At 43.6% G+C, this 21442-nt stretch overlaps 1 protein-coding gene across 2 annotated transcripts in view; it reads left to right on the plus strand.

The window, feature by feature from the left end:
• The first annotated feature begins 11292 nt into the window (after positions 1 to 11292).
• Positions 11293 to 21442, plus strand: part of MFN1 (mitofusin 1) — a 49448-nt gene continuing 39298 nt past the window's right edge. Inside the window, exons 1-4 of one of the 2 annotated variants that reach the window (XM_084847539.1) lie at positions 11293 to 11482; positions 15168 to 15289; positions 19299 to 19434; positions 21179 to 21341. In XM_084847539.1, the coding sequence (XP_084703665.1) occupies positions 15175 to 15289; positions 19299 to 19434; positions 21179 to 21341 (414 nt within the window). In that variant the 5' untranslated portion in view covers positions 11293 to 11482; positions 15168 to 15174. The remainder of the gene's footprint in view (positions 11483 to 15167; positions 15290 to 19298; positions 19435 to 21178; positions 21342 to 21442) is intronic. The other variant, XM_084847541.1, reaches the window with a different exon arrangement.

Consider the following 21442-nt stretch of genomic DNA (forward strand, 5'->3'; position numbering starts at 1 on the left):
CATACTTGCATGGTTAAGCCTACCTGAGGCACATTTTTAGCTTCTTCCCAGATGTGAAGTACCTGCTTAACTTTTAGTTACAGAGCTTAGAACTCTTACCTTCCCCTTTCTGTTGTTTGAATTGCCTCCATATGCCAAAGGTCTACTATGTATATTTTCTATCTTTCTTCCATTAATAGGGAATTCCTAAGAACAGAAGAGCCATGCTGGATCAGACCAAGGATCCATCTAGTCCATCATAATGTTCACACAGTGGCCAGTCAGCTGCCCACAGGAAACCCACCAGCAGGACACATGTGCAACAGCACCCTCCCGCCCATGTTCCCCAGCAACTGGTGTACATAAGCTCACTGCCTTTGATACTGGAGGTAGCATATAGTCATCATGATTAGTGGCCACTGATAGCCTTATCCTTCATGAATTTTGCTAATATCCTTTTAAAGCCATCCAAATTGTTCCTCCACGTTGACTTTGTACATGTTCCCTAACATTTTTGCCAGTGCTGTTTTGAGGTTCAGACATCATCCCTGAGAATGTCCATCCCTCTCTTTGGGTGGAATGGCTTTCTACAGCACCAGGCAATCTACCCATTCAAGATGTGCCCAGGTTCCTTCCATCCATCCCCATGTTAGTTCTGTTCCCATCCATATGAGTTTAGTTAGGTTCTCACCCCTCCTGTCCTGCCTCCAAGAGCAGGAGTCCCAGTTCGTGGAATATTACCACATTTAGCTGAGAATTGGCTAAATGAAGCATGTTGTTTCATGTTGGCCTAAGTTAAGCACTTCTAAAGTTCCATCAATTTTTACAACAAAGAGTCACTGAATAAAAAAAATTAAAATCTGGGGAAAAAATCGAAAATTCACAGGCAATACCATTATCGGGACCAACCAAAATACCACAACAAATTATGCAAGTTTTTTTGCTCTCCAGAACTCTTGCCTGCCTCTTACACCACTAAGCCTCATGAAGAGTTCTGGGGAAATTGAAAGCTTACACAATCTTCTCTGGCATTTTGGTTGGTCCTGGGGATATAGTCTAACTGGATTTAGGATTATTTCCTGGATTTGGGATTAATTTTTAAATGCATGCTGAATAAACAGGATTTAGCCTTGCTTAATCTGGGCAGGAAAATGCCCAATGTGTTTACATTAAAGGAACATAGGGATTAGGTTAAATACAATAAATTCTGCCCAATTTTAAGAGTAGTTCACTGGAATAGGCTGTGGCATCTCCTGTAGAGGTTATCAAGAAAAGTTTGGAGAGGGCATGTTTTGATGTTGCTTTAGGTATAAGGACCATTTTACACATTACACACTGGAACCTGAATTTGCAAATGGGTATGTATTCACTTAAAAGGGAATTGCAGCCAAATCCTACCTTTATGAGTGTACCAGTAGGATGCCTGTGTTTACAAACATTTGTCACATTCACATTTTATATTTTAAAAATAGTTATTTAGAGATACACCTAAAAATAGTTCCCTGGAAATGCAGAGCTGAAGGGAAGCACACTGGCCTCTGCAATTGACCAAGGGCCGCTGGGAGATGGCACCCCCTGCCTCCCAAGAAGAACATCTTGGCATGAGGGACACCAACCTGCGTGTATATTATTACGATTTATCCCCCGCTCCCCCGATCATTTGATTGAAAGCTGGGATTTAAATCTAAGCACAAAGTAATGTGTGAAGCGGTCTTAAGGTTCTTCCTTTAGACAAGTGATGGGATGGGGAGGAGCGACAAGATTTATTAGGTCCTTCCAAGTTCATGATTCTGTTGTAGCCATTTAGGCTTACTGGCTGTTTCAATATAATGGTTCGTTATTGTACTTCAGGGACTTTATTCCACTAGAAATTCCAGCTCCTCTTTCTACCGCATAATACATTCTAAAAGCTTTTCCAAAACTTCCTAACAATGTTGGCATCTCTGCCCTGTCTTCTAAGGGGAGTAGTATTTCTGAATCCTCATTCAGAAAACAGTTGCTTCATTGTTGTTACTAGGGGGTCTGAGAAGGGAAAGGGGTTAAGCAAGGACCTGTAGTTTTCCTGCAGTGGAGGATGGTATCCTTATGTGGGTTGCTCCCCCACTTGCTCCGATAGGCAGGAATATGCGAATTGACTGAATTGCCCTCTCACATGGGAGAGCAACCTGCTTCCGGGTTCGCTTCCTGCCTCAGCTCCGAGCAGGTTGCTGGAGTAGCTGCACTAGCGCTCCAGCCCTTTCTAGCTACAGTTTGCCTCACTTTTGTCTTATTTCTTCCTCTCTGTATTTGCTTTTCTTCAACTTCCTCCCAACTTCTCATCTCCTTCCCAAGGTCCAGGAAACTGGAGAAGAAACACAGCAGGCCATATCTCACCTCATTGCAGGCCATATCTCACCTCATTGATGTGGGAGGGATCAAGCCAGTGCCATCATTGGAAAGATTGAAAGGCTGCTACTCAGTATTTTTCATTGTCCCCCGAAAAGAGCAGGGACTGGAGGATAATATTGTGCCTGAAATGGGTGGATTTTAAAAAATCCAGAAAGTTTTTGATGAAGACACTTGTACCATTCTTGAATCTCTCCAGACAGGAGATTTTTCTGGCATCTCTGGATCTCACAGATGTATACTTGCATGTCCTGATTCACCTGGCTCACAGACAATATTATGGTTTACCTATCAGGGAAATATTATCAATGCAGAGCCCTCCCATGCAGTCTCTCCTCTGCCCCCAAGATAGTATTGGTATTACCCCTGAGAAGGCAGCAGATTCACTCCTCACCTCAACAGCATTCTAATCAAGTCTCCCTCACTTCATCAGGAAATTCTGGCTGTCCACAGGATGTTAGCATGCCTTCAGTCAAATGTTTTCCTGGTGAATGTCAGAAAAAGTCAGTTTTGCCCTTCTAGGGAACTGTACCACCTTGAGATGGTACTGAATAGTCAATCCGGTATAGTTCTGCCTTCTGCTGGAGAGATCAGAAAAGTTCCAGGCTATGGTAAGACTGATCCTTCAGAATCCCATCCCAGACCTGACGGCCCTAGCACAATTGCAGGGGGTGTGATCGCTACCATAGATATGTCCCATGTGCCAGAAAATACTCCAGGCCCCCTCAGTGGCTTATCCTGCTTTTTTCCCAGAAGGATATAGCTGTCAGAGACAAAAACCAAGCCAATTATCTCTGGAAGTCCTTGAGTTGGTTGTTCTCCACCTCAATCCTTAGGGGGCAGTCCCTTAGAGAGAGCCCCTCAGTCGAAATTACAACAGATGCCAGCCTTCAGGGTTGGAGGTCCCGCTGCAGATCCACCGTGGCCTAGTGCAGGTGGAGCCCAGAGGAAGCATTGCACAGGATCAACATTCATTCATTCATTCATTCATTCATTTCATTTCTATACCGCCCAATAGCCGAAGCTCTCTGGGCAGTTCACAAAAATTAAAACCAAAGAGCACACAATAAAACAATACAAAATATATAAAACATTAAAACCACAGTAAACAATACAACCAGAATAAAACCAGAATAAAACCTTAGCAGCAGTGCAGGGATTTAATACAGATTTAAAACAGCAAAGCTAAAAGCCTAAAGAGCTAAAATGCTAAAATGCTTGGGAAAATAAAAAGGTCTTCACCTGGCGCCACAAAGAATACAATGTAGGTGCCAGGCGAACCTCACTAGGGAGCTCATTCCACAGCCGGAGTACCACAGCAGAAAAAGCCCTCCTCCTGGTAGTCACCCGCCTCACTTCCTTTGGCAGGGGCTCATGGAGAAGGGCCGCTGAGGATGATCTTAGGGTCCGGGCAGGCACATATGGGAGGAGGCGATCCTTCAGATAATCTGGCCCCAAGCCGTTAAGGGCTTTGAATGTTAATACCAGCACTTTGAATCGGGCCGGGAAATGGACTGGCAGCCAGTGCAGCTGGAAAAGTACTGGCGTAATATGAGCTCACTGGCCAGTCCCTGTTAACAGTCTTGCTGCCCTATTTTGGGCCAGCTGAAGTTTCTGGACCGTTTTCAAAGGCAGCCCCACAGATAACGCACTGCAGTAATCCAGATGTGAAGTCATCAGAGCATGGATAACTGCAGCTAGGCTATCTCTGTCCAGATAAGGGCATAGTTGGTATACCAGCCTAAGTTGATAAAAAGTGCTCCGTGCCACTGAGTTCACCTGTGCCTCAAGTGACAGTTCTGGATCCAAGAGCACCCCCAAACTACGAACCTGATCCTTTAGGGGGAGTGCAACCCCCTCCAGAACAAGTTGAACATCACCTAGCCGGGCAGATGAACCACCCACTATCAGTACCTCCGTCTTGTCTGGATTGAGTTTCAATTTATTAGCCCTCATCCAGTCCATTACCGTGCCCAGGCACTGATTCAGGACAGCCACTGCCTCACCTGGTTTTGATGAGAAAGAGAGGTAGAGCTGGGTGTCATCCGTATATTGATGGCACCTCAGCCCACACCTCCGGATAACTTCCCCCAGTGGTTTCATGTAGCTGTTAAACAGCATGGAGGATAAAATAGAGCCCTGTGGAACCCCATGGCACAATTTCCATGGCACAGAGCAATAATCCCCCAGCACCACCTTCTGGAATCGGCCATCCAAGTAGGAGCGGAACCACTGTAGTGCAGTGCCTCCAGCTCCCAGCCCAGACAACCTATCCAGAAGGATACCGTGGTCGATGATATCGAAAGCTGCTGAGAGGTCCAGGAGAATCAACAGGGTCTCACTCCCCCTGTCCATCTCCCAGCAAAGGTCATCCCACAGGGTGGCCAAGGCAGTTTCCTTCCTCAGTATCAATCCATCTGGCTCTCTTCACCTTCAGCCACCTGATACAGCCCAAGGTGGTGCTTGTATGAACGGACAACATGATGGTCAGGCACATGTGAAGCGCCAGGGAGGGACCAGGTTTCATGTCTCTGACTCTCTGTTCGTTTCATTTCACCCTTCCACCATGGGCAGGAAGGTCTCCAAGTCGGTGCTGGCACGGTGCATTAAGGCCTGCATTTTCCTCTGGTTCTGCTTGGCCTGGGGGGATCTCCGCTTACTTTGTACGGAGTGCAGCCACCTCTACTGCCCTCAGGACCAATGCCTCTCTTGTTGACATTGCAACGTGGGCTTCGTTGTCTTCCTTTGTGAGACATTACAAGTCAAACATCCTCGCTTTGGCCAAGGCATCTTTCGGCCGGAGCATGCTTCAGCAGTTGGTTAGTTTAATTAACAGGGTTAGCAGCAACTTACCTAACCAGTTTGGGGCACTGCTGTTAGACATCTCATATAAGTATCAGTATTAGTATTACTATTATTTATTACATTTCTATACCACCCCATAGCTGAAGCTCTCTGGGCGGTTTACAGAAGTTAAAGCATTAAACATTAAAGCTCATTCTTTGATGAGCTTCTGCCGGGCTTTAAAAACCTGGCTGTTCAGGCGGGCATTTGAGGTGGGTTAGGATTTTTTAGAGCTGTGTTGTTGTGTTTTTGGTTTTTTTGTTCAGTTGATTATGTAAATTTGTTATTAGTATTGTTTGCCGCCTAGAGTGGCCAGGTAGCCGGCCAGATGGGCAGCTAATAAATCAAATCAAATAATAATAATAAATACAATATAAAAAGTGTAAAAGCCATTTACGTAAAAGCACACAGACAATGTACACAAACAACATACAACTAAAAACAACTTTGACCTGCCAGTCATAACTAAAGATACCCACGTCCACTGCAGGAAAAATGAACGTTGGTACTTACCATGATACTTACCATAAACTCCGTGATACTTACTGTTAGTACTTACCAACAGCCAGTGTGGTGTAATGGTGAGAGTGTCAGACTGGGAGCTGGGAGATCCGGGTTCTAGTCCCCGCTCAGCCATGGAAGCTCACTGGGTGACTTTGGGCCAGTCATAGACTCTCAGCCCAACCTACCTCACAGATTGTTGTTGTGAGGATAAAAAATGGAGAGGAGGAGGAGGATAATGTAAGCCGCCTTAGGTTCCTTGCAAGAGGAAAAAAGGCAGGATATACATGCAATAAAATAATACTTTTCTGCAGTGGACGGAGGATATCCTGCCCACCCAGCAGTAATCTGTCACTGCTGGGGGGATTTCCTCAATTAGTTCTTCTTCTGAAGGCAATGTTCAATGTTTTTACTAATAAAGTTACTGGAAATTTGAGGCTGAGACATCTTCCGAACTGGAAATAAGTTGCTCTCCCATGTGAGAGGGCAATTTGGTTAATTTGCCTATTCCTGCCTAACGGAGCAAGTGGGAGGAGTATGATACCCTCCATCCACTGCAGAAAATGAACATATCATGGTAAGTACCAATGTTCCTTTCTCACTTCCTATCTGTACCCATTGTAACTGTATTGTTTTAAAAAAATGATTTAGTGTAAGTATTGGATAAGCAATCCTCATGTAATATTTTTCTGGAGGTCTCAGAATGAAGCCCTTGTTAATAGTTTCCCATTAGGATGTGCATAGTTAGAATGGACTGGCTTGTACATCAGAAAGGAAAAAAATCAGAGTGTACAACTGTATGAATCTCAGTTCTGTTTTAAGCCTTAAATATAGTATAGGAAGATGCAAGAAATATTACTGGTGTGCAGTACAATCCTATGCACATTTCCCGCAGTTTTTAATGAGGCTTATTTCCAGGGACGTGTGCACAGAGTTGCTGCCTTAAATAAAAATAATAACTTATTTGGGTCATAAAAATAAACTGTCTATAAATACAAATTGCATACAAATTGTTTAAACGTGTGTACAGGTGGCAAGTTTGATTGCTAAGCCCAATATAAGTTATGTCTAGTAACGTCAGGCAAGATGAAACACGAGAAAGGAGGAAACAGCTCCCACTAGCTTATAATGGAAACTAAGCATGGAAATGTATCTTTCTATTCATTACATTTTTGATCTGTGATTCAAAATACTTTGTTTTTGTCTTACTAAAATTGTGCCCCATATTCAATCTAAATCAGTGTTGAGAAAATTGGACAAAGCAGCCTAAAATGTTATTTAGCCAACTTTTTAATTTGCAAGTGTCTGCACTACACAGAATTGTTCTGTAGAATGGAAAGCTGGCTAGAGAACAAGGTTACTAATGCTAATAGTTGAGTGAACAATTTCAAGCAAATGGTGCCTATTCATAAAACATTCTAGCATTTCAGCCATCAAATGTAATGGCCCATGTAACAAAGGTTTCCAGGCTCTATTTCAACAGCAAGACTCAAACTTGGAACATGTGAAATAATGGGTGCTTAAAGTAGATGCAGTGCATCAGAGGAGTAGACAAGTTTGTGTGGGTTAGGATATCTTTTTTGTTAAAACTCTCAATATAATAAGAATTGCATTCTGAAGGCAGGGAAACTTTCCTGCTCTTTGAGGGAATGCTTTGGGACCCTTGGCCATTAAAATGCAGTCTGTAAATATAGGAATTCTGGACCGATTGTGATGACTTATGAAAACATCCCGGGAGCGAATGTGAATTTTCTGTCATATTAAATTATTCAGATTAAATACATGACCTATACATAACTTATAGACCTGAACTTTAATATATAAAATTATACCCATTATGCTTTCATTGTCTCAAGAGAGTTGAGGGAGCAGTAAGCTTCTAAGTGGCACAGTTTGCCATAGGGCAAGACAGATGAATTCTGTTCCACTCAACAGCTTGCTGGCCTAGCAGCAAAATCATATTGATGTCTTCTTTTAATTTTATTGCTGTGTGTAGGCAGGATTGTTTTTACTGGATTATATTTATAGCATTGTATCCTGCCCTAGAATCTGCTAAGATGAAGGGCAGGTTAGATGCTTGAAAAATAAAAATTAAATTAAGGATGCAATCCTATGCATGTTTAGACAGAAAAAAGTCCTACAACTCCCAGTATTCCCTAGCCAGCCATAGGACTGTGCCCTGAGGCTCATTAAATGTGTATGAGATTGTAGCCACAGAGATTGAGCTATGAATCAGAAAGTCCACTGTTCAACTCACATCTCTGCCATGGATGCGCTAGGTGGCCTTAAGCCTCAGCTTTCTCCAACTGCAATATGGCGGTCAGGACTGGTGTCAAGGGTGGGCATGATGGGGCACCTACTGAGGACCCAGACCTCAGCAGGGGCCCACTGACACGAGCTCACTGGAGTTGTTCCTCCTCTTCACCATTGCAACCTGCTTGTTCAACTGCCTCTTGCTTTGGACCAGATGATGGTGGAGGTGAGAAGGAGGAACTGTAGATGCCGCTGCCTCCTGGCTTCGTTCCTCTCAAGGAAGCAAATGGTAGCAGTGATGGGAAAGAGGATTAGGAGCCAGAGCAGCTGGTGACCATGGCGTTGAGACAGAAGATACACTGAGGGAGCGGGCCCACTGAAGGTGTCTTGCCCAAGTGCCTTCAAAAACCTGGAGCTGTTACTGATGGAGATCATACTGGCCTACTTTATAGGGATGGTGTTCGGGATTACAATTAGATAATTCGAGTGAAGCAGTTTGAACACTTGAAAGTGCTAAGCAAATGTTATGTATTGTATGCATGTTTTTTCCCCCTATTGCTAGTTCTGATACATGTATATATATGGACTGAAGCAGGCTAGGATTCAGATTCTCTTAGCTGCTGCAGCATAGTGCAATCTTCTACATGTCTACTCAGAAGTAGGCCCCACTGACTTTAATGGGACTTACTCCCAGGTAAGTGAGTATATGATCACAGCCATATTGACTTTCATTAGTAATGGATCACAGACTGCTTTGCGTGCAGAAGGGCCAGGCTTAATCTGCCATTAGCAAAAGGCCTTCTTTCCGTAAGGCCTTGGAAAATAGCAGCCAATTGGAGCACACTGGGTTTTATCCTTGTTCTGCCCTCTAGAATGATGGTGCCAAAGACCCTTTTCTTGTAGCTGTTGCCCTCAAGGAGCCAATAGAAAGAAATTCCAAAATCCACGATCTGGGAATATCTTTCTTCGGATCAACCAAGCAGGCCCAAAATTGTGGGCAAGTTTTTGAGATCTCCAGATCTCTTTATCAGGCAAGATGTTACAAAAAGCACATTGGGGCGGGGGTGGTGGAGAGACAGGGTCTGAAAGGCTGGCTACAAACCTGTACCTATTTACCAGGGAGTAAGCCCCACTCAGTGGGATTTACTTCTGAGTAGACACACATGCATAGGATTGCACCACAGCATACAGAAAACAAAACAAAGGTAGCTGTGTTGACGGTAAGAAAAAGTCCAAAATCCATCCTAGTGTAATGCCTTTATTAGGCCAACTAAAATATCACCAAAACTGTGCAAGCTTTCAGGATCTCCAGAACTCTTCATCAGGCAAGATGTTACAAAAAGCAGGTTTGGGAGGGGAGAAAAAAAACCTGACTTGATGGTGAAGTCACAGTGCTTGCATATTCAAAGTGCCAAGATGAAGTGGAGGAAGACAGTTCTGTAGACATTTAAATTAGGCTCTGCAGGTCATGTGATGGTTACAGCTTGGACCTGCAGTGCAAGATAGGATTGCTGGGAGCCAGAAAAGGAAAAACGTTAGATCCCTCATTTTAGAGGTATAACATCCAGCTAGCATTTAGCTTTATTATCTTGTTTTTACTGCCTTGTTTTTATTGTATTGTGTTATATATATTTTTGTTATAGTACGCTGCCCTAGAATCCACAAGGATGAAAGGCCAGTTAGACCTTTTAAATATCCCATCCTATGCATGTTTAGACAGGAAAAAAGGACTACAGGTCCCAGCATCCCCTGCTAGCATAGCTGGCTGGGGGATGCTGGGAGTTGTAGGATTTTTTTCTGTCTAAACATGCATAGGATTGCACCCTAAGTGTATGAATTGGTGTAGCTCATCAGCTCTGCAGGACGCGCCCGACTTGCATCTCTCTACCAGTGCAGTCCCACATATAAGACTGTCATCGTTTTCAATACAACTTGCTCCCTGGGAATAAGCCCCATTGAAAACAATAGGGCTTACTTCTGCATAGACATGTGTAGTGTTGCTCTGTAAAGAGACATGCAGCCGCGCAATGCTGTGCAGTTATTCAAAATCCTTACAGATTTCAATGGTACTTACTCCCAAGTAAGCTTATTTAGGCTTCAGCCAACCTGAAGCAACTATCCTATGCATACTTAGTTTTGTTGTTCAGTCGTTAAGTCGTGTCCGACTCTTCGTGACCCCATGGACCATAGCACGCCAGGCCTTCCTGTCCTGCGCTGTCTCCCGGAGCGTGCTCAAGTCCATATTCATTGCATCAGTGATGCTATCTAGCCATCTCATCCTCTCCCGTCCCCTTCTCCTTTTGCCTTCAATCTTCCCCAACATCAGGGTCTTTTCCAGGGAGTTTTCTCTTTGCATTAGGTGGCCAAAATATTTGAGCTTCAGCTTCAGGATCTGTCCTTCCAAGGAGCACTCAGGGTTGATTTCCTTTAGGATGGACTGATGGGACCTCCTTGCAGTCCAGGAGACTCATAAGAGTCTTCTCCAGCACCACAGTTCGAAAGCATCAATTCTTCGGCGCTCAGCCTTCCTTATAGTCCAGGTCTCACAGCCATACGTTGCTACTGGGAAAACCATAGCTTTGATTAGATGGACCTTTGTCAGCAAGGTGATGTCTCTGCTTCTGACTATGCTGTCTAGGTTTGCCATCGCTTTCCTCCCAAGGAGCAAGCGTCTTTTAATTTCATGGCTACAGTCACGGTCTGCGGTGATCTTGGAGCCCAAGAAAGTAAAATCTGTCACTGCTTCCATTTCTTCCCCTTCTATATGCCAGGAAGTGATGGGGCCAGATGCCATGATCTTCGTTTTCTTAATGTTGAGTTTCAAACCAGCTTTTGCACTCTCCACTTTCACCCTCAACAAGGGGCTCTTGAGATCCTCTTCGCTCGCCATTTCCTTCTCCAGTGGAGCACGATGCTGCGCAGTTATTCAAAATCATTACAGATTTCAATGGTACTTACTCCCAAGTAAGCTTATTTAGGCTTCAGCCAGCCTGAAGCAACTATCCTATGCATACTTAGTTAGAACTGAGCAAAAATGCATACAGTACTGGATTGCGTGGAGGCTGAAATAGTTTGTGTGTTTTGTTTTTTTTCTATTTCTATACTTTATTATCCCTAACCCTTACCCCGCATATGGCGGAGAGCAGTCAAAGGGCAACCCGAAGTGAAGGGAAATGCAACCAGAAGTATGGTGTATCCCTCCTTCCTTCCCCCCCCCTATCTCTATGCAAGGAGCGAGACAGAACCGAAGGACTTTCCTACGTCTATACCAGCAGCCGCCTGCGGAGAAGAGGCAGCGGTCGCCTTGGCGCACGCGCATAAGGAGAAACTGAGGTCCGGAGGCGTGCCCTGAGTAAAGGTGGCGAGACGCATGGAGGGTGGGAGGAAAATGGTAAAAGGAGGCGGAAGTGAGATCTGCGCTCTCTTGGTTAGGAAGGAGTAAAAGGTGGAGGGTACCACTGAGGCTCAGAGCCGGAGAGGAGGCGTGGTGGGGGGACACGAGCCCCACAAGTACCTCCAGGTAAGGGAGGCGGAGGGCTTGACCCTTTCAGCTCAGCTAGCGCTTGTTTACCTCGGTTAGCCCTTATTTAGCTCTCAGTTGGGGGGGGGGCTTATTTACATGGGAGCAGAATGAGGGGGGGCGTATTTGTGCTCTCCTCAGATCTGAGGGGTCTTTGGGGTGGGTTATATAATGCCAAACTGTATAGTTCAGGGCAGGGGCTGCGTTGTTGCTCTTTCTGTGCAGCACTTGCCATATTATTTGCACTCAGTTCATTTCTGTTTTTAGGGAGGCATTTTGTTTTACTTCATTAAAGTAGTAGCCCTAATGATCTAGTTAACAGAACAAGCTGTGCGTACTGGGTGGCTGCGGGCACCACAGCCCCATCAGCCCTCCAGGGATAACCTCAAAAAGAATGGGTGGAACTGGTGATTCCCAGGAAGGTAATCTTGGCCTTTGTAGGAAGGTGTGTTTTTCTATGTCAGCTAGAAATTTCTTTAATGTGGGCGATTCATAAATATAATTAAATACATTAAATAAACAAATAAAGGGCTATGCAAGAGTCAGCTCAGGTCACTTTTGTTGGCGGAGCAGGTTAGACAAGTTGCCAAAACACTTTCTTTGTTCTTTCTTTTTTAATCTCTCCTTGGGAGTCAGCTTTAGAAAGGCCAGTGCTTTAGAAATTAACAAAGTGAAACTTCTGTGTTGAATTCAACAAAGAGCCTTATGTGAAGCTGCTAAATTGGGATTCATAGGTAGACTGGACATTACTACCAGACTGTGGCAGAGTAGAAAGAAACTGGGTCTGGTGAACTCCTTAATTCTGAGTTTACACCAGCCTTCCCAAATCAGGGGCACTGCAGATATGTTGGACTACAAATCCCATCACCCCCAGCCAGAACAGAGGGCACCCGGTTGGGGAAGGCTGGTGTACACTATTCTTTTTTTGCTAGTTCATTTCCATTTGGGAGTGGCTCACGTTTCCTCCGATTGGATCTCCCTCACTTTCATTTTTATTTGTGAAATAGTAGTGTGATACATTACGCATTGCTGGGGATTCTGGCTTCCCTTTGGACACATGCACGTCTGCCAACTGAGAGTAGTAATTAATGCATCTGAGGAAGTGGCTTTGGCCTATAAAATCGTATGCCCAGTACATGCGGTATTCTTTAAGATGCAACAGAGCCCTCTGATATATGACTTTTGCCCATGATGCAAAATAGAGAGTTTGGTCTAGTTAAATGATGCAGCTTAATAAGTGTATGGACTAGGTTTAAAAGGCAGTACTATAATTGCTGAGCAGCACATGGCAAATATTGTTTCAGCACAATCCATGCTTGGCAAAATGCGGATTCCATATATGGCATAGAAATGACTGTGACCACAGCCAAGAGATACATGCCCAGTGTTTTTCTAGGGCAGTATGGTAGTTCAAGCCTGGGACTATTATTATTGGATGCTGTGTGCTTCTGCTTGTTTGCTGTTGTTTTCTTTCCCACCTGGAGAGGCTATTCACAAGCTAGTCAGTTTCAATCTGCATTTGACACCCATAGTTTAGAACTTGCGTTTCCTGAAGAAAAATGTAAGTCCTTATAACAAAGCAATTCAAGGATACTGCAACAAAGCCACCACCCTCTTCTCTAAATGTCTAAACCAAGAGTATTCCCAGGTTGCTGTAGACCCCAAAATGTACATTTGTATACCCAGGTTGAGTCAGCCTCTTGATAAGTAAGTACTACAGAAATCAGCTGCAGGATGCATGATCAGGTCTTCCCAGGCTATTGATTAGTCATTTTGAATTTCCCTCTCAGAGCTGCCCAGCCCCCACAGAAATCCCTGTGACTGTGAAATCTTTTCTTTGTCTCTGCCTGGCCAGCAAAGAGTGAAGACAAAACCAAGCCAGGCTCAGAGCCCAGGTGGGCCTCCTCCTCCCCACCGTCCCCCGAAGGTTGCTTGGTTAAGTTACTCTTAAGATCCTGATAAATGAGTTTAGTTAGCTAATGTGATGTTTCATTTTATTTTTAAAAAGCAATTGAATATTTCTGCACAAAAATCATTAGTATAATACCTTTATTTCTGAACTTCTAACTGATTATTTCATAAATATATCAAATTGGAAACTGAAGTTGATTTAGTTCTTTGCCTAGTCTGAATGGTGGTTTCACCCATGTGCTGGACTGTCTGGCAAAACACACTGATCTACTTTTAAGAAGGATGGAGCCCATCTTTCTCCATACATAAAAGCCATAAGCCTGGATTCCCATGTGTCCAGGTTATGAGTTATTAAATATTAAATGAGAGTTATTCACAGGTATTGGAGAAGGAAGTTAGACAAAAGGTGTCTTGCAGCTTATCCTACCTTGCAGGGTTGGAGGTACAGACACACTGGATTGTCACGGCTACTGACACTTTATGCAAAACCTTTCAAGAGATCTTGCATAAACAAAGTATTGTTTGAGAATCTACACTGGAGAAAAATGGTACTGCTAATGTGAAGGAATTAGTGTTTTCACTGGGAAATACACAAGAGAAGTGTGGTTAAGACTGGCATGCAGTCTTTTCAAACATCTTTTGATTTAAGGACCAATGGCCCTGTTCAGACATCACGCTAAGCCATGATGGTTAGGAATTTTGAGCTCACCACATTGGCTTAGCGTGATGTCTGAACAGGTGTCTGTCCCAACCATAGTGGTTTATTAACCACAATCTAACCATGTTCACTAGTCACTTGCTGCAAGATGGTAAGTGGGCTCCGCCATGGCATAGCATGATGTCTGAACAGCCGCCAAATTTGCATTGGAAAATATTGCTTACTTCGTAAAATTTTTCTTATTTGATGGATAAATACTAAGATACTTTGCTGTTTTGACTATTTGATTTTATTAAATTTAATGGAACAGTTTAACACACTAGTTATGTGTTTATTGTGACTTATTCCTTGATCTACAATGGTGAACAGTTCTTGAAATAGCCACTGGTGTGCATGCGTTTCAGGATTGTAACAGCTAGCCACAAAAATCACTTTACTCTGTAGTAGTCTTATTGAAACACTGCATGGCAGGATTGAGTCACACTGTACTTTTTGAACACTTTAAAAAAAGATACCCAAGATCAAAATGCTTAAATTTAGGCATGCCACTCCCATTGTGAATGACACATGCGTGTTTCAACATATGGGCTTCCCCACAAATAATAGGAAGGTGTTACTGGAAATGTGCTTTGGTGTTTTCTGTATGGAAACACAACCTTCTGTAAAGGTACATTTCCAGATAACCTGCAGTAAAGGTCTCCCTGTGGCATTTTAAGCTAATATGGGAACTATGCTCAGTAGTTTAACAGTCTTGAAATAATTTTGTACGAGTGTATGTGAATACATTTCCCATCATAAATTCCACTGAGAAAGGCAGCAGTGGGCTATCTGTCTCAACTGTCCTATCCCTTGCTGTCACTGGCTGCTGGAAAAAGGCAACTTGGATACTCCTGTGCGGAGTGGAAAGCATTGTGGGAGCATGTGCAATCCCTTCTCTTTGTGAAGGGGCATCTGTCCAGTCATGCTTCTTCCTATGGTTGGGAGGGATGGCTAAAATTCATATTGCAGGCTACACAATTAATGCATTGCCTTTGTTACCAAACATGTTTTGACTTGCTTAGACTGGGAATTAAATTTCAGTTATTGTTAAGTCCTGTTTACAATTGACTTTTTCAGGTGCATAATGGCAGACATTAATCCCTCCCCACTGAAACACTTCGTGTTGGCTAAGAAGAAGATTACGGCTATTTTTGAAGAGCTACTGGGTTATGTTACTGAAGGAGCAAATTTTGTTGAAGGTTGGTTTTAATCCAAGGGGGGGCTGGGAAAATGTAGTTTTGGAGCAGTAATAAAATGGTGAGAGTCATACCTTCTCTTTCATAGCAGTGATTAGATATTGTCTAAGGATGTTTCACCATAATGTGATGATAGTAGGTTTGGTTAGGTATTGGGCAATCCATAGTCTGATTTTGATTCTGTCTTGGTTGAGTATGACAGGGTTAGTGTTAGCGTGGTTAATTTGGGAAAGAGGAGGTTGACAAAGTTTTTTATTGGGAGTTCATCATACATTCTAAAACTAGAAAATAGCCCATCAATATACTGGGTGTTTATCCTTCCATAATATCTGCTGCTAGACCTCCTGACTTCTCGAACTGCCATTCCTTCCTTGATTCCATTAGCTGAACTGCTCTGATGGATGTGGGCAGGCAGTAGTGTTGCAGCCCCCTGGGGTTGGACTCAGTGGTCTTATAGGCCCCTTCCAACCCTACCATTCTATGACTGCCATTGGTTAGCTGCTGTGATATCACAGGGGCCGGGCAGACTTGAGCTATGAAACTGAGTGCCAAGGAGGACTTTGATGACAAAATCAAACAGTGTTTGATAAATTAAGGGTGCTATCTTTAATTTTGCCATTAATTTTTGCACTGAATTGAGTGCCATTTTTGGCAGAAAGGCTGGGTACAAATCAAATAAATTAAATATGCATGTTTAAGATAGAAAAGAGTCTTACAACTCCCAGCATGCCCCAGTTAGCCATGCTGGCTGGGAAATGCTGGGAGTTGTACGATGTTTTCTGTCTAAACATGCATACGATCGTACCCTAAACTGCCTGTGCTCAAATGTTAGCCCAAACTGCTTAAGCATTTGAAGCCTTTCAGAGGAAGCAAGCAGATGACATCTGCTGATTATCAGATAAACAGGGAATAACATTGTTGATATAACTGTTTTAAAGATAGAAAATTAGAATCAAAATCTTTAAATGTTTCACCACTAGGGGAAGAGATCTAGAACCAAGTTGAGCCTTCCAAAAGGAGCTTCTTGACGTGTTTCAGTTTTTCACAGAACTATATAGAAATGGTTAGGAGAAAGTAAATGCCTTTTTCCATGCACAGATTAAGGAGAATGGTTTCTTTTTCACCCTGGGCATACAAGTACGGGTAGAGTAAAGAGGAGCATTCTTGTGTGGCACTATCACTTGGGATATCTTGCTGGGAAGTGGGGATAAGGAGGAAGGGCAGGTGTTATGGGTGGGAGTTAGCACCTTTTATGGTGGCTGCTTGATTTTAGTAGGGATGCCTTTGTTTAGGTGTTACCGGTGTCAATGGCAGGCCTAGTTACATTGAGAATAATGGGAGTGGTGGTAAGAGCAGGTCCGAAACTAAGGATGAGGTCATCGACCTCATGGGGCTTATAAAAGACCAGGGTTTGATTTGTTTGGGGAGAGATCCTGGGAGAACGGGAAACCCGCCATACGTGCTTAGGTTGGCTTCATCCACCATGCCTTCCATTTGGTAAATATGAAACTTTGATATTGACTGTTAGTTTGAGAGGAACCTAGGTTTTACCATGTTAACAATATGCTTGCTATTATTTTCATTATACTCTTAGTGATCATAATTTGTGTGTATTTATGGATGATTGTAATCTGCGTCATTTTAGCTAAAGCTTGTTATTCCCTTAGGGAGCAATGTGGATAGGCGGCTGACTCCGAACTCAGGGGCAACCGCCTATCCAATGCAGGGCAGGCGGAGCATGGACGGGATCTTCTCCTCCATGCTCCAGCCACCCCGCATTACTGGCTAGATGGCTGATTTTGGCTGTCTAGTCAGAGCTGTTCAGGTCGGGGGCAGGGGGGAGGCCTGAAGGCGCATAGGAAGCCTTGTAAAGAGGCTTCCGCCATCCCCACCCCTCCCTGCCTCTGGGAATGTCCCCTTTTACCCCTCTCTGTCCTGCCTACAGGGGAGGGGGGGCTGTTTTCCGGGAACTGACCAATCCTACGGCCATCTAGCCACGGTCTGGCAGCCATAAGATTGCGCCCTTAGACTGTTTGAGCAATAAATATATATTCCTTAATACCATATTTGTGTTTCCTGACTTGAGAGCAGTTTCAGGGACCACTTCCCATACATACATTAATTCTTGAAGGCCTAAACACTTGGTAGAGGTTTACAGATCTATCACTGAATGGGGTCTGTCCTTAAGGCCGTTTCAGATACACCTGTTCAGTTTTGGGAAACCAGCTAGTCTGATGAAGCAAGAAGGAGTTACTCGTCGCAACAGAACCGGTGAAATTAGTTTTCCAGAAAATTTTGAACTGGAAAATTTTCCTATGCAAATTAGAGTCATTTGCATCAGAAAATGTTCAGGTTGCATCAGAAAATCACTAGAGAGCGATCTAATTTAGCATGTTTTCTAAATACAAGTAAAATAAACAACAAAGCTAAAAATATACCCCATGTTAATTTTTTGTCCCATTACACCACAAGTATTCGACCTGAAATATTTGAGAAAAAATATTAAAGCATACTTAACGTGATTTAAATGTTATGTTATGTAGACTCATAAAAATGTAAAGACAATAGCATGTACTTCCCTTACATTGCTTATGAAAGAAAGAAACAAAGGTACTGAATGTTTTTGACACATTAATTCAGCCTTCCCCAACCTGGTGCCCTCCAGGTATGCTGGACTACATCTCCCAGCATCCTTCAGTTGGCATGACTGGCTGGGGATGCTGGGAATCCAACACTGGTAGTCCAACACATCTGGAGGGTGCCAGGTTGGTGATGCATTAATCATCCCTGATTCTACACTAATTAGTTTTTGCAACCCGAAGAATTTTCTTTAAAAATAATTTTAATGTGGTGTTTTATCCTTTCCATCCTTGTACTATTTTATTTCTTATTGTTCACCACTCTGAATCTGCTTAGAAATGGAGCGGTATATAAATGTTGTAAATAAATAATAAAGAACTGCACATGATACGCTGGTAAGCACTCATCTGTTTCAACAGAGTTCCACTCTCTTCTACTGAGATTGATGGGGCAGCTTCAGTTTTGCTGTCACGGCTTATTTGCTTCATTTCACACTGAGACATATATATATGTATTTCAGTGTGATATATGTATTCTCTCACATACATGTTAGGAATGTACACTTCAAAAACATTAAGTACAACTTTGAAACTGCCAAACGTGTCCAGTTTGCAGTTGGCATCCATTCACTGACTTGGTGTGCGCATCACGCTGCAGTTCCTGAGTTGTTTAGCCCAGGGATGAGTGAAGTGATGATTAACAACCCATTCAATTAACAGTGCAAGAGCTCCCCATTCCTGCGTTGTTTCATGATGTGCAAAATGAGTTAAACAACCCAGAGTTAACTCAGCAATTGCCCATGGTTTGTAGTTGGGTTAACTCTGTGTTGCTTAACCCCTAAAGAACCCAGAGTTTCTAGCTTCACACGTCCTGAAATAACCCAGGAATGTGGCGTTCCTGGGTTGTTAATCAAACATGGAAACAATGAGCATGCAGAGGCAGATAGCTTGTCACTTCACTCATCCCTGGGAATTCCTGGGTTAACCAACCCATGAATTGTAGCATGATGTGCGAACTGGGTCATTGTTACTAATGAACATATGAAACAGAAAATTTTCACAGAAAAATTAATCAGTGGAAGAATTTTCCACCCCACATCATTGAACAGAACCGTAATAGGCTGAACTTGTAACTTCTGCTAATGTTTTTAATAGGTGTGTAGATAGATGTGATCCTATGTTGTATTTGTACATGTGGGTCTGTGATTTAGTGTGTCAAGATCTGTGGAGTACTAGGTCACCGGGTTGCTAGCAATGAGTCTTGGAGACCATGTGGCACAAAAGTCTAGGCACAAGTGGACTTCCTGGGGTGAATCCCTGGGTTCTAAGAACTCCCCAGCGTTGCACTGCCTTGTCCCATTAAATTGGGAAAGCACTGCTATAGGTAGTAATCTTTTGTTATGTCACTCTGTAATTGTCACTTCTGATCACAGAAACGTACAAAAATCCAGAACTTGAACATATAGCCACCGAGGATGAACTGGTAGAAATACAGGCATATAAAAACAAGTTGGCGATCATTGGTGAGGTACTAGCACGACGACACATGAAAGTAGCTTTTTTTGGCAGGTAAGAGATTATATTTCTTTGTAATGAACAACCCATTCACATGATCACGGTGGCTGAAACAAGCCACCATGGCTTGTTGCAGATGCCGCACATGCTGGGTGTGTGCTGGCCAGATTTTCCTAATTACCCACACCAGTGCGGTTTGCCGTGTCATCCAAACCTGGGCAGCATGGCTTGTTTGGGGTGGGCAGCAGCCCTAAATAACCCAACAATGGCCCAGCATGCGCAGTAGCTGCAACAAGCCATGGTGGCTTGTTTCAGCCGACATGGCCATGTGGACCAGGCCAATGTGTAACATTTGGGTACAATCCACCAGGAACCTTTTCCTGACCAAGTCTCTTGAAATGAATGGTACCTCCCAAACCCCCTGCTGTTGATGATACTTAGCATTTGTATAGCCCATTTCAGTTATTCAAAGGACTTTGCGTTATCTCAGCAACCCTGTGAGCTAAGTCAGTATCATTGTCCCCATCTTGCACTTGGGGAGGCCGAGATATATTGGGTTGCCCAAAGCAAGTGGATCAAGATGAGATTCTTGGTGGATTTTGTCTTTTGTGTCTCTCCTTCTTTCCCCCTCCCCACCCCACTGCCTGTCTGTGGAGGGTGGGGATGGGGTAAGGTTGAGTCTCCTGACTAATAGACAGACTGATTGACCCCTTTCCCTAAGAAGGGTTGTAGTGGTGGAGGGAGATGTAGCATCTTGGCGTGAGCCTTGCTGTTGCACTAGTTCAGAACCAGGGATCCATAATGTCTCCTCCCATGCCTGGCTCTAGAAATGGTAACACATCTTGAACAACTGGGGGGAACAAAAACAAATTGAACAGCCTTGGGAATTACCCTGAAGTTGGAGGATGAGGCTGTTTGAGGAAAGCCCAAGAACCAAGGCCACATGTGTGTAATTTCATTTCATTTATTATATGATATTTCTATACCGCCTCATAGCCAAAGCTGTCTAGGCGGTTCACAAAAATTAAACCAGCCACCAGAGTGTGGAAGAAAAGGACAGCATTTGCTATGGAGTGCATAATTCAGCTTCCAGAGAGACTGCTTTCATTTAAAAATAAAAGCAGCTTTCTAGCTCTTAGATTTGTGAAACTGTGCTTGAAATGTGCTATGCAGGCATTTCCCTGCCTGTGTGCAGAGCTAAAGCATGTAGGGGGATGTCCCCCAGCATCCCCTGAAGGTCTGTATAGGGCTTTGTAATCGCATTCAGCTGGACGCAGTTACAGAGTTCCCGGGATCGGAAGCCCTGATAAGGCAGGGTTGGTGATCACAGGAACTCTATAATCATGTTCAGCTGAACATGTTTACAGAGCCCTCTTCAGAAGCCAGGCATGCGGGGATGCTGGGGACAGAGCGTATGTATGTGCAAACATCCATGTACCCACTTTAGCCCTACACGCAAGTAGGTGAACACCTGCATAGGGCTAAAGTGTATGGACGATGCCCGGTGAAATCTCAGAAGACTCTTCCCTTGCATGATTAGCAAAACCACAATAAATGTTGCCAAATAGTAGAAATTGTGGAATAACATAAAATAAGAGAAATCACGCAAATGTATGGTTTCAATTTGCCTTGAAATCTACAGGTCACATAATGTAGCTGTTCTTTGTTGGTTTGGAATTTGGATTTCCCAGGCTTGTGGGGGTTGGGAGGGGCTGTTAGTGCAGGGTGCTCTCATCCTTGCCTAAAATAGCAAGGTATACATGTGTGTGTTAATCCTGTCCTCCCTTCCCCTCTCTAGAACCAGCAGTGGAAAGAGTTCGGTTATCAATGCAATGTTATGGGACAAAGTGCTTCCCAGTGGCATTGGGCACACAACCAACTGTTTCCTCAGTGTGGAAGGGACAGATGGTGATAAGGCCTACCTCATGACTGAAGGCTCTGAAGAAAAGAAGAGCGTCAAGGTATGGAGTTCTTGTGGCTCATAAGCTCGAGTCTGGAAACCTTATTAAATGGGTCACATATAGTATACAACTCACAGATTCCTTAACATGTATTAGCTTCC

The sequence above is a fragment of the Heloderma suspectum genome, chromosome 3, assembly GCF_057233095.1.
Source record: "Heloderma suspectum isolate Gila_16-S chromosome 3, 16-S_ref, whole genome shotgun sequence".
NCBI lineage: Eukaryota > Metazoa > Chordata > Lepidosauria > Squamata > Helodermatidae > Heloderma > Heloderma suspectum.